At 39.2% G+C, this 12637-nt stretch overlaps 1 protein-coding gene across 2 annotated transcripts; it reads right to left on the reverse strand.

The window, feature by feature from the left end:
• Window positions 1–366: 366 nt before the first annotated feature.
• LOC125967574 (SHC-transforming protein 1) lies at window positions 367–12516 on the reverse strand. Of its 2 annotated transcripts, none has more exons than XM_049718763.2 (13): window positions 10540–12516; window positions 10016–10364; window positions 8763–8833; window positions 6903–6963; window positions 6300–6416; window positions 6159–6212; window positions 3952–4003; window positions 3735–3861; window positions 3274–3457; window positions 2785–2857; window positions 2449–2545; window positions 1419–1566; window positions 367–1345 (listed from the first exon to the last, which is right to left on the reverse strand). In XM_049718763.2, the coding sequence occupies exons 2-13, from the start codon at window positions 10355–10357 to the stop codon at window positions 1217–1219; spliced, it is 1455 nt and encodes a 484-aa protein (XP_049574720.1). In that variant the 5' UTR covers window positions 10358–10364; window positions 10540–12516; the 3' UTR covers window positions 367–1216. The 2 variants fall into 2 exon arrangements, with proteins under 2 accessions (XP_049574720.1, XP_068506604.1); XM_068650503.1 differs by having other exon boundaries at window positions 10016–10438.
• Between the last annotated feature and the right edge of the window lie 121 nt (window positions 12517–12637).

Raw genomic sequence — 12637 nt, forward strand, 5'->3', positions numbered from 1 at the left:
GAAGGAAGATTTCACCCTGTTGAATTAAAAAAAAAAAAAAAAAGGACGTTAGCGCCATCCTGTGGCTAAATGAGACCTCAATAATCTTTCCCTTTGATGCACCCATTTATTAACAGGGTTGCTTAGGGACAACTTCATAGAGTAATTACTGCTATTCAAAATATGTCTCTGATCAAACAAAAAAACCTGTTTTATCGGTCATATGTGATAAGTAAATTGGTCATCTGGGTGGGGGTAAATTTAAGGGGTGCATAAGTGATATTTAGTATTTCACTTCAAATAATATTTAGGAATCACTTTTACCACGGCGGCAGTCATGTTTTGCCTTGGGACAAATATAATTCACATGAGTGCATGCTGCTGTACTTCGTGCAAAGATTATTTATTTTATTCTACATAATGACTACTTTTCTATAAGACAAAAAGTATCATCAAATGAATGTTATACAAGACAAGGTTTTCTATTATATCACAAAGACAAAGGGTGTTAAAAATACAGAAATTGTGAATATAATAAGATTAAAATCACAATACTGAATGAAGGCTATACTATTTTTAAAGGTTCTTTTTAAAAATAGAACTGTGTAAAAATGAGCTCATCTAGATAAAGTATGTTTTTAAAGATTTGCAAAATCCCTTATCCTTTGATATGTACTCAATTATAGTAAATCACCATCTTATTATTTTTAATGGAAATTAGGCTTGCCTTCGAAATTTTCTTTTCAGTTTTACTTCCTTAATTTCATCCATCCATTCATTTTCTATACTGCTTTTTGTAATGAAATGAAAAACAAAACTAGCATGCATTTTGAATACCCAGTGACAAAAAAAACCCCACTGGCGATTGTGCTTAGAAAGTCAGACAGGCACAAAGTGGATGTGAGAAATACTCGACAGAGAAAGGCACATTGTACCCGATGGAGTTCCAAATTGCCCATGTGTAGAACACAAATGAATAAAGTAAACTTGCCGTTTGTAGAATTACATGCAACGTTCAATTTACAAATACAATTAACATTTGAAGTAATTATGACGTAATTAGATTGTAATGGGGACTAAAACTGTGTCTAAATACTAGTACACTGAACTGTCCTACTCATGAGGACAAATGGCGTCCTAGTTCATGGACCTTGCTCTAGATATAAAGGATATGGACTAAATGTTCAATTCGCTGTCCATAGAAGTTACAGATGTAATGAGTGCATCTGTGTTCATGTTAATGTCTCTGTAGGACTGGCTGTTTGAGGCAAAGCTGGTTGCTCCCCGTCACAATAGGTATCTGGCTGTGCATGTGGAATCGGACCAGATGACTCACATTACGAAAGACCTGGTCACAGGTTCGAACCTGTTGACACACACAGACACAAAAACAATGAAGGTGCTGATTCAAGCTTGTGTGCCATGTTTGCGACGCCAACCTGGCCGTGTGGATCAACCAGTAGCAGGTGTCGCACCGTGGTTCCGTCCATCCCACTAAGTACATACTGACCGCAGGCCGAGCTGCTCTCTCGGACCAGGAAGTCTCCATTACAAGAGAGAAGTGACTCGGCCTGCTCTCTTCCTAACCTGAGTAAAGGATCACCATATTAAAGGAAAGCTGACCTTGATCACAGGGTAATAAGAGTCGACAAGAGTCGATTTCAAATTGGTATTGAGAAATATAAAATCAGTATGGAAGCCTTGTAAAATATATACTAAGTTAAAACTACAATGATTAATTGACAACTAATCAATTAGAAAAATTAATCAATAGCCATTTCTGATAATCAATTAGGAAAATAATTGACTTTAAAATTGTCAAAATTTCTCACCAGTAAATATTTTGCTATTTCTGTATAGTCCTTCATTTCAAGATTCAAGATTTATGCAGACTTATCTTTGTGTTGAATCAAAATAAAACATTCCCAAATATTGATTTTACTTTGGAAAATAAATCAACATTTTTGCCCTTTTTTTCTGACATTACAGACCAAACTTATCATTAATTTTTAGTTTACTTATGTTTTTTTTAAAATATCCTGTTTTTAAATAAAGAGATGCAAATTAAAACTTGTTTTTTTAAAAATCTGATTCATCGATTAATCAACAAAATAACCGGCAGATTAATTAATAATTAAAATCGTTTGTTGCAGCCTTATATTATACAATATCCATATTGAGCTACCCTCAAATAATGTTTCTCCACTTAATTGAACAAAAATGGTATTCATCCATTTCGGACTACCCCAAAACAATAATTTTGTGTTTGTTTTTAATAAGGAAAATAACCCAATACAAGCACATTTCATAAAAACAGTGCGATATAAAATTCAGATATAATTAAGATAATCAATTCAATCCCCGTTATGCTGCTTTTCCTGGTGTGCCCGCCTTGGCCACCAGGAGGCACGATCATGCAGTTATGCAGACAAAGCAAAGAAAAAACATGTTAAAAATGCCATGACCCACCTGCCATGAAACCAACCCTCTTCCTGGATCAGGTGCTGGATGTGAGTTTTACAAGGAGGAGAACATTGTTTACTCCTCATCTCAGACTCCAAAGGCTCTAAAATAGAAGGTTAAAGGAAATCAATAACAATCAGTGGTAAGAATTGATGAAGAAGTGGTACAAATACATTTGTTACTGCACTTTAATAGGTTTTCAGGCCCAGTGTACTTGACTTAAATATTTATTTTTGACAACTTCAGCATGACAAGAATAACGAAATTTTGAAATTTTTGAAAGCCTTATGGGCAACATATTGATTGAAAGAAATATTTGTCGTGTATGTGGAAGAGGTGCACCTATTGTTGGAGCATTCGTATCCTGTGATATGGAACAATTCTCATAGAGTGAAATAGAAGGAGAGGACCCAATCTAAAACAACAAAAAAGTCATTCAGACAAACAATATTCAAGATATAATAGGCATTCGTAGAATATGAATTTGTAACTTTTTTTTTTTTTTTAGCTGGGTGTCATCTCAATGGTAATGGGAAGACAACAATACATTGCAAAAGAGAAAATCTTATTTTACTATTTATCTTTTTTATCGATCTGTTTCTCCATGTAAAATTAAATTAATCATCTACAAAGAAAATAGAATAGTCAACTTTCCAAAATAGAATTACTACTCAATTACAATTGTTATCTAAGAATTCAATTCTTCTCACAAGTCTTTCTCTCAACAGAGCTTTATTTGCTGTCAATGGTTGTAGGGAGACCAAAGAGCCCGATCAGGGGGTTTAGTTCACCACACTCCTGTACAGCCCACCTCTGAATCGTTTCTCTTACCCTTTCTTTCTCTGCTTTTGTGACCCACAAGTTCTCTACTCCACCAAAGGGTGACATTGTCCCCGGAGTCACGTTGTAGTAGTCATGACGCTCACTGGTCACATCAACATTATCATCATCGGCATCTTTCGGGTCTGTTAAAGTTTCCTCTGGTTTCCATTTGTTGCATAATATTTGCGTTGATCTGCACGCACAAGATGAAATGAATTTCTTAGAACAAACAAGGGCAAACTAGTTCGTAAATATCAAGTTATCATTTATGAATAAGACATAGAAAATAAAAGCATCTTATTGTTTAATCTGATTAGCGTGTTTTCCATTTCAATTTCTTGGAAGAAATATTTGTCTAAGTAGCATGAGTTTAATTTTTCTTTTACTGCAGGGCTAAATATACAAATTGAAAAACCAAGCAACCGACAACAGCAGCAAACAGAATCTTTGCCTTGACTCATGACGCATACCTGGGACCAGCTGAGACGAGTAACGGTGTGTGACAAAGAAGCTGTTTGAACCGCGACTCAAAGGCCCAACCGATGCTACGGATCACCTCTGCTGCTCGGCCTTGAGGACACTCCAGGATGTGACATGCTTACATGCAGACCAAAAAAAAAAAAAAAAAACAGTTAGGATACAAAGTGCAATGTTGTGATTGGAGACAAAAACAAGGAGCCGCTGTACCTCTTTGATTGACTTGATCTTTGGCTACATATGCAATGTAGTCTTCCATGTCCTGCAAACACATTGCTATATGAATACTTTAGTGTAGTGCTTCTTAAACTCTATAGACCACGTATCATCTCAAATTACATATATAATGACCAATATAGAGATATGGACCAGCATAGTAAGCCTATTTCATTACAAACAAAACTATTCCCAAAAAAATTTGCTGATTAATTATAATAAATACATAAAAAAACATATTCATCTACATAAATAATGAATCAATTTGAGTGTATTGCACAATAAAGTGAAGTAAAAATTGGACCAAAATAAATTAGAAATCAAACTATTCTAGAAGAATAAATACAAATGTATTGTCCCTTTCGTGGGAGGTAACTTGCCTCTAAGTGTAAGACTAATAACACCTTATTAATATTATAATATCATTACTATTATCATCATACAGATTATTTTGTAGTCAACAATAATGTGACAAAAGTCGAGTCAAATTCAGTGAAGCGATAACATCCCTGATATTTTTTCAACACAGTTCTTTGGCATTTGGTGTCGCGATATAAAGTTGAGTGTTACAGCAACATCAACAGTACAGTCTGATAACGACAGCAGTCAGGCGAGTAGTAATGTTCCATTAATTGGCTGATGGGAAAGCAAGATGCCAACAACATGTGATTAGTGGTTAGTCGACCTCAAGCTTTCAATCCTCATGATCAGTAGTCGAGCGGACTCGTCAGCTAGTCAGCTAAACCTCTAACTCGTAAAACAATTATATGTATAAATCTTTTTTTTTATTAGACCTTAAAGATGTTTGAGATTGTGGATGTAATCTAACACAAGATATAAAAAGGTTACCGTATTTGCCGGTGTATTGGTCGACCTTTTTCGATCCAAAATCGACCGAAAAAAATCGACCTCGACTTATACACCGAGTCATAAAATTTAACTTCGTATTCATCGCTTCAAATGTGATGGTAACCAAGGCCGTTTCTCATGCATCTCATTGTGCGTTGCACTTAGAAAATTTGAACCGGGCGGCGTGCGCGAGTGCGCGGCCCGCTGGAAGTCCAATGAGGCGCCGCGATCTCCTGCGCGGTGCTTATAAAGTGCCGATCCGCTCGGCTTGGAGCTATTTCCGACCTCCCGTTGGTGCCGGGCGGCGTGCGCGAGCTCGCCGGCTGCGATCTCCTGCGCGGTGCTTATAAAGTGCCGATCCGCTCGGCTTGGAGCTATTTCCGACCTCCCGTTGGTGCCGGGCGGCGTGCGCGAGCTCGCCGGCCGCGATCTCCTGCGCGGTGCTTATAAAGTGCCGATCCGCTCGGCTTGGAGCTATTTCCGACCTCCCGTTGGTGCCGGGCGGCGTGCGCGAGCTCGCCGGCCGCGATCTCCTGCGCGGTGCTTATAAAGTGCCGATCCGCTCGGCTTGGAGCTATTTCCGGCCTCCCGTTGGTGCCGGGCGGCGTGCGCGAGCTCGCCGGCCGCGATCTCCTCCGCGGTGCTTATAAACAGCCGCATGCGCACGGCCTCCCGGAATTTGAACACATTTCGTCAATAAATTTCGCATATTGAATTTTGAAGTTTAATATAATGCAACAATTGAGCTCGACTTATACAAAGGATATATCATAAAATCGTAAATTTCCGTCGAATTTTAGGGGGTCGACTTATACACCGAGTCGACCTGTACACCGGCAAATACGGTAATTACATTTTTAACACTGCAAAACTCCAGCGAAAAATTCAGTGCCCCTTCTTCTGCACTCGTTTGTCGATTTTGAAAAGACCATTTGACCAAGAAGTCAATAAGCAGGCTGCATTCTCATTTGACTTAGTATTTGATAGCTGATTACATAATTACAAATACGTTCATCAAGCAGAACTTGAGCCACATGGCATGCCGCTGCTGATGAGCCATTTCGATTTGTGCTTCCAACAATCGGCCTACAGTGTAGGAAACTCGGGCTCTCCAATTTGTCTCATTTGTAAATAATGTTGACTTGGACGGAACCCGCAGGATGATAGATAAGAGTAATTGCTTTAAAGATGAACTTTGAAAGGTGAAGACACTGCAGCTTGCACTGGTGACCTTGCAGCACCAATTAAAGGATTTAGCCAGGAAAAATCAATCAAAAGGCAGCAAAGCAAGCCATTGCATATTCAATCCAAGAAGCGCAAACTCTACATCACACGTGAAAATGAAAACGTACTGAGTCTCCTCCTGAGGCAAACGAAATCGCCTGGATGGTGTGTTGGGTGATTCTCTGCAAAAGTGAGAGAAAGAGAAGGGCAATGTTTGTATGACATAAGTTCTCATGTGGGTGTACTGTGTGTCTAGTTCAAACGGTCACCTGTGAGGACGCGGCGATGAGAGTGAGCATGTCTGGGGAGACGCTGAGGATGACTCGCCTGCCGAAAAACTGCAGGTTGCTGCGACCCAGAACACAGAACAGCTGCTTGTGTTCAGGCTGACAATGACACAGAAAAAGGGCTCATTTGTGCAAAGCTCTTTGGAAACACATAGCCAACACAATCCCACAACAGTGACACTGTCACACACACACTACATAAACACTAACACACAATACTAAGACTCTCACAGGTTATACTGAAATGCGCTCGCATATGAGTAACTCTGTGACTGTCTCACACACACACACACAAACATAACACACAGATACACAATGAAATCTCTGTAGCTCTCACATATAACTGAAACGCTCTCACACATAAATGCTTTCAAACTAGTGATTGAAATTGTATGTGGTCACCACGTACAATTGCAATGCTCTCAGACATCACTAAATGTTTCTTGTTGTATACTCTGAAATGTTCTCTCATATGCTACTAAAAAACACACATACACACAGCTTGAGTGAAAAATAACTGGATTTTCATTTCAGTATGTTATGTGAATGAATTTCAGTATGATGCATGAAATGATTGTTTCTTACACTTTTTGTTTTCATTGTGGTCTTGGTGGTGGTCCTCTTGCAAAGTCTGTTGATTGCCTCTCTGCATGACACACACACACAAACAAGAAATGAACACAGCCAGGCCTTGGAAGAACAAACTGTTTTTCATCAAAATGTAAAATTTAAAAAATGCTACTCTAAAATATTGTTTTGGTTTCAGAAACAAAAAAAAAATCTTCACTGTGACAATGTTAGACAATGCGATTTATGAAATAAGGCCTAGGATGACGGACAACTATAAAATGATTTAACAGTGAGAGTCTGAACAATCATTTGAGTATAAGCCAAATTTGCTTCAATTCAGATCTTTGAGCATGTTAACATTCTTGCTACGCTGTCAAAAGTCATCAGATGAGTTACCATGAGGTTCCTGTCCATTCCGAGAATCCGGCTAAGTCAAGAAGTTCAATCATTTTCACACATTGTAAACTCTTAGTTTTGATGCAGACGTTTTTCCATGCAAAGCATAATCAGAGTATACATTTGACTTCCCACAAGTGGACCACGCGGTACAAAGCTCCACCTTGCTCCGTTGGAAAATTCAATTCAACAGTCATGAGCCTGCAAATGTAACTCAATAATATAATCATATTATAATATAGCAGAGAGAAGCCACATCTTGCTGTTAAATTTTAGCCTTCACTGATAATTATTTAACATTGACAAAATGAAATTGCCTGTTCAAATAGCTTCACAACTATATAAACTGTACACAATAAATTTTGTGCATTTGACTAATAAGAATCATCATCATAAAAATAATATCAATAATGTGAGTAAAACTCTGCTTTTAAAATTTAGAACAAAACTATACTAGTTCTTAGAATTAAATATTTTGTTTCAGTGTATTTTACTTCCTTCCAAGAGTTAATTTATTACTCTGAGCAAGACCAAATAGACTCGCTTACTCGAATAAAAGTTACTCTACAAAATATACTGTGACTTGTAAGAAGGAGCAGCAGCAATTAAAGGACAGTGGCAAAAAAATCATCCATATTTTATGGCCATCGGTTAAAGTCAGAAACCTTGATTGGTGACAGAGACAAATGCCCTCAGGTAGATCATATTTTTTGAGGATGGGAGGGATGAATAAGCGGCATGGTGAACACTGGTTAGCACGTCCGCCTCACACTTCAGATTCAGCGGGTTCGATTCCACCTCCGGCCCTCCCTGTGTGGAGTTTGCATGTTCTCCCCGTGCCTGAGTGGTTTTTCTCCGGGCACTCCGGTTTCCTCCCACATCCCAAAAACATGCTTGGTAGGCCAATTGATAGGTGGATGGGAGCGATGAATGATTTCTGTCCATCGAGGCAATACTGTAGTGTGCCTATTATCATACTCAACAAACAAGCGTTACAATTACAGATTTATTTATTTATTTATATATTTATTTTTAAACAAACTTCACAATCCAACAGGGGATCAAGTCATGATTATCCCCCACTGTACGCTTGTGATTCTACTGTCAGTGTCTGGCTTTTTATAGGAAGAGATTTTGTACCCCTTGAAGACAAGTTGTACATAATGGATTTAAGTCGCTCTCTTGCTCCCCAATGCCTACTTCCTCTTTCGTAATAAGTGCATGCGAGATCATTAGGAGGAAATTCACTTAATTTGATTTGCCGGCCAATTCCTTGTGCAGTAATCTAGCAAACAGAGGTTGCTATGGTCATGTCAACTGATAAGACGTCACCAGGAAATAGCGAGGAAAAAGATGTCACACGTTTCATTTACAGTTACTGATAAAGATGTTTTTTTTTTTTTCAAGCGTGCACAGATGGAAACAAAAATAATGTTCTTTGTATTATTCTACATGTAGCAGTGGAGCGGGAGAACCTACCGTGTCACTTGCTTCCTTGTATCAAAGTCAAGGGTTCTCATGGATTGGGTCACCTCCACGCTACCCATATACTAGGAGAGGGAGAGGGTAAGAAAAGCACAACAGAGTAACTGAGTCTTCTAAAAGATGCAGGAAAGGGGCCCTCAAGGATCAGATTTGTACACCAGTGCCCTACAGCGTTAACATGGCCTTATATTAGTTGTTCTATACAGAGGATAACAAATATCTGATTGTGATTGTGGATATATTGTCTGTCTACGTGTTTTTTTACACCGTTTGTATTCAAGCCATCGGCTAAACAATGTAACATAGATGATTAAGCTAGAGGAGTGAAAGGTGGACACAAAGTGGTATAATTATACTGGACGTGGCAATAAACAGTTTGAAGCCTCTTTCTGACGGATTCTTCACTTTTTGATAATATGCTGCGCACTGTTGCACTTACTGTCGCTAAACCACTGGTGTCAAACTCAAGGCCCGGGGACCAGATATGCACCCCATTGAATTCATATGTCAATACATAAATAACACATTGTTTTCATTATTACATATTACATTGATTTTTTTAAAATATTTGAATAGTTTTAATTAGTCTCCATTTTAAAAACTAGTTTGTGATACTATGTAGGTGATACTATAAATAATATGAGACATTCATACATTCATTTGTGTTGACAATTTTAATGGCCCTCCGAAGGAAACGATGACTACCATGCGGCCCGCGACAAAAATAAGTTTGACACCCCTGCGAGTCTAAACGGATAGCATACCTCAAGACTGTGCTTGCATTCAAAGCAAAAGTCACCATTAATTCAAGTCATCACTTCTACTAGACCTTTTCTGACCTTAATCGGTGTTCACACATACGCTTGTATTTCTATTGGCTAAAGGTAACAGTAAACCCAGCTTCACACAAACACCAGAATGTTGAATTAACGTGTGCGAATGTGTAAGTTGTGAGTGGGTGGGAGAGTTAAGGACAGTAGGTGTGCTTGTTGACAGCTGCGAGACCATCACCTCCCTAATCATTTAGTTCTTGGTTACCAGTTTCACACACACACACACACACATGCATGCGCACGAGCAGTCAAGATGTGGGGGTGAGCGCCGAGCCAGGATGAGTCACTACTGCCTACACAGAAAGCTGACTGGAAGGAGGGAGTGAAGTGTGTGAGATGGCGACTACGGAGTGTAGCACAACCCCAATTGACACAATGGCCAAATAAACAGAATGGTCATGTCATGTACCTTACCCTGATGTGATGGTGGACCACTCTATGGACCACTGAAGAGCACTGCTTGCATTTGTGTCGAGTGCAAGGAGGACAGATGGCCGTCCCGGGAAAGCTACACATGCAATGGAAGGCGATTGGTCGTTTTGGGTGATTGGTCACACTCCCCTCAGCTTGTCGATCAACACATCCGGCCTCGGGTGGTCCAAGTGGAGGACTTTGCTGTGGGGCTTCATCAGGTATGAAGTCCCTTGACACGCCTGGTGTATCGTGGAGGAAATCCGAATCCAAGCAAAGAGACCAGTTGTCCAAGGAAGTTTTTGAATCGTTGTGCAGACGGCTGTATTTAGTGCGCTTCAGCATGCTTGGACTGTTAATGCATCAAACACATGCAGGACAAATAGAACGTTGGGCTGACTGCATGAGCTATACCTGGTTACTGTTCTGTTGTGTGATGACCAGTGTATGGGACACAAAAATGAACTAGAATTAGACACATTGCTGATGAATTCATTGGGTTATACTGCAAGATAAATGGTACTCACCAGCATGCAACTGGGACATCCCGTGTAGTTTCAAGTCCAGTCAGCCTCACACCAAGTCCAAAACTTACAATTTGAAGTCACCTGTCCTTCCCTTGACAACTTTCCTTCCTCCGCAGCTTTTATGAATGAACTGGAAGCTCTAGCTCATCAATGAGTCTCTATGTGAGGATGAGCGTATGAAGTGAGCAAAGGAGATTGACAGGGAGCCCCCAGGCCCTCCTCTTTCTCTGCCCCTCCCGTACCGAAAACTGCCGTCCAATCACAGCAAGGCAGAGTGACTCATGCTGTACGCGCGCACACGTATACAGACGCAACGGGACTTAATACCCAGTTACATATTCATTTTTTTGTTTATAAAGCCAATCTTTTAATCTAGTCCTTCACGTCAAGCACAAAAAATTCTGGACGCAGGGTCACAAAACAATGTCACGATGAAATAAAACTCTTTAAATAACTTTTCATCTAAAACATGTTCAGAAACATCTTCACTGTCATCTAAAATAATATCCTGTTTTGAAATATATGGACGGAAATAAAAAGTTGTATGTTAGGGATGATAGATTAGTTTGATCCTATGCTTATGTTGGAATGTAACCTGTAATAATTAAACTCGCTTGTCCTGTCTTAACAAAAGTAGTAGAACAAAGTGCTAAGATCTTTTGAACTGATTGACTAGCTGCAGAGGAAGCAATCAAAGTTGTTTTGTTCACACAACATCGTGAAAGACCCCCTGCTGTGCTTTGATCAGCAGGCCAGGGGCTTCGGCCATTTGTCTACTCTGACCCCCACTCTGTTTCTCTCAATAAAATGCTCCTGAAAGAGGCCCGAGTCAGACTGCATTCGATCATCGCTGTGTACACAGTGACGAATGGACTCTCCACCTGCAGGTGCTTAAAAGGACTTACTTGTCTCCTGTTTGGTTCTTGCAAAATAAGTTGAGTGTGCACAACTCTAACATTGTATTTACACCAGAAAAGTCCTTTGGTCGTTTGCATAATCATTAGTTTACAGGTAAATTTGTCGCAAACACAATTTGGCTATTCATGTCCTCAAAAAAGTGCAGAAATGTTGAATAGTTGGACATTAAATTAAGTTCACTTTTAAATTTAAGATTTGTCCTGTCACCATAAAGTGCCCAACGTTTTAAATACTTCATGTATGATCTTATTTCTATCTCTGTAGCGTGCAAGACATTGAGTGTAGCTGAAATAAAACATTTATTCTAATTTATGTTCTGTAAAAGGCTTTGTTACAGCGACAGCGTTTGTGAAAGACCTATGTAAAAATGTATTATATTGTACTGAACAGTACACTATACAAAGCAATGGGGCCTTAGCTGCGCTTGACCTCCCTCTAGTGGCCACTCTATAAAACTACTCAAGGCCAACAATGCAAGGAGGAATCAAACAGTCACCACAGTCGATTCGCCCTCATTTTACATTCATGTTTCATTATGTCTAAATCCTTGAATATCTGCTATAACTACACTTTAGCGTGTTTGCATTGAATGAATTTAAATAATTGAACTGGGACTACAAATAGCATAGTAACATAAAACTACAGGGAGCAAAAAAAAGCAAGAGATCACTACAAAATGATCACTTTCTACATTTTTTTTCTAAGTATAGGGATACGTTTGAGCAACATGAACACAGAAGCACCAATTACTTGATGCTTCTGTGTTGACTTCCTAAAAATGAATTCCATGTGCTTATCTAACTAAAATACGCTTGGGTGAAATTAACCCAAAAGTACAGTCGTGGAAACGGTAACAAAATGCATAGAACAGACAGTACAGACTATCACGTTAAGTTACTGATATTTTACTTTGCCCAGTCGATCCAATTCAATTAAGTAATTTAATAAGCTAATTATGTCAAGCATTCAGAGCCTGTAGAACATCCAATGCATTGCAACAATAGAAAAAAGAGAACTGTCAATGGGAAGGTGATTGGAATTGTTCTCAATGTGGGGTGTCGTGTTCCCGCGTAACATGCACACATTTGCAGCAATCACTTAATCGTTTCACGGTTCTGTGTAAAAGGCAAAGGTGCAGAATATTTGCGTTCGGGCTCTGATGCAACTAAACAATCTAATT

This window comes from Syngnathus scovelli, chromosome 4 (assembly GCF_024217435.2).
Source record: "Syngnathus scovelli strain Florida chromosome 4, RoL_Ssco_1.2, whole genome shotgun sequence".
In the NCBI taxonomy this organism is placed as follows: Eukaryota; Metazoa; Chordata; class Actinopteri; order Syngnathiformes; family Syngnathidae; genus Syngnathus; species Syngnathus scovelli.

Bases quoted from the DNA above. Each gene is read 5' to 3' on its own strand.
- LOC125967574 (XM_049718763.2), bottom strand. From the start codon at position 10,357: ATGCTGAAGCGCACTAAATACAGCCGTCTGCACAACGATTCAAAAACT. The intron at 8,834-10,015 runs GTAAGGTACATG...TCCCTCTCCTAG, and splicing joins TGGTCCACCATCACATCAGG to TATATGGGTAGCGTGGAGGT. The intron at 4,004-6,158 runs GTACGTTTTCAT...ATGTGTTTGCAG, and splicing joins TTGCCTCAGGAGGAGACTCA to GACATGGAAGACTACATTGC.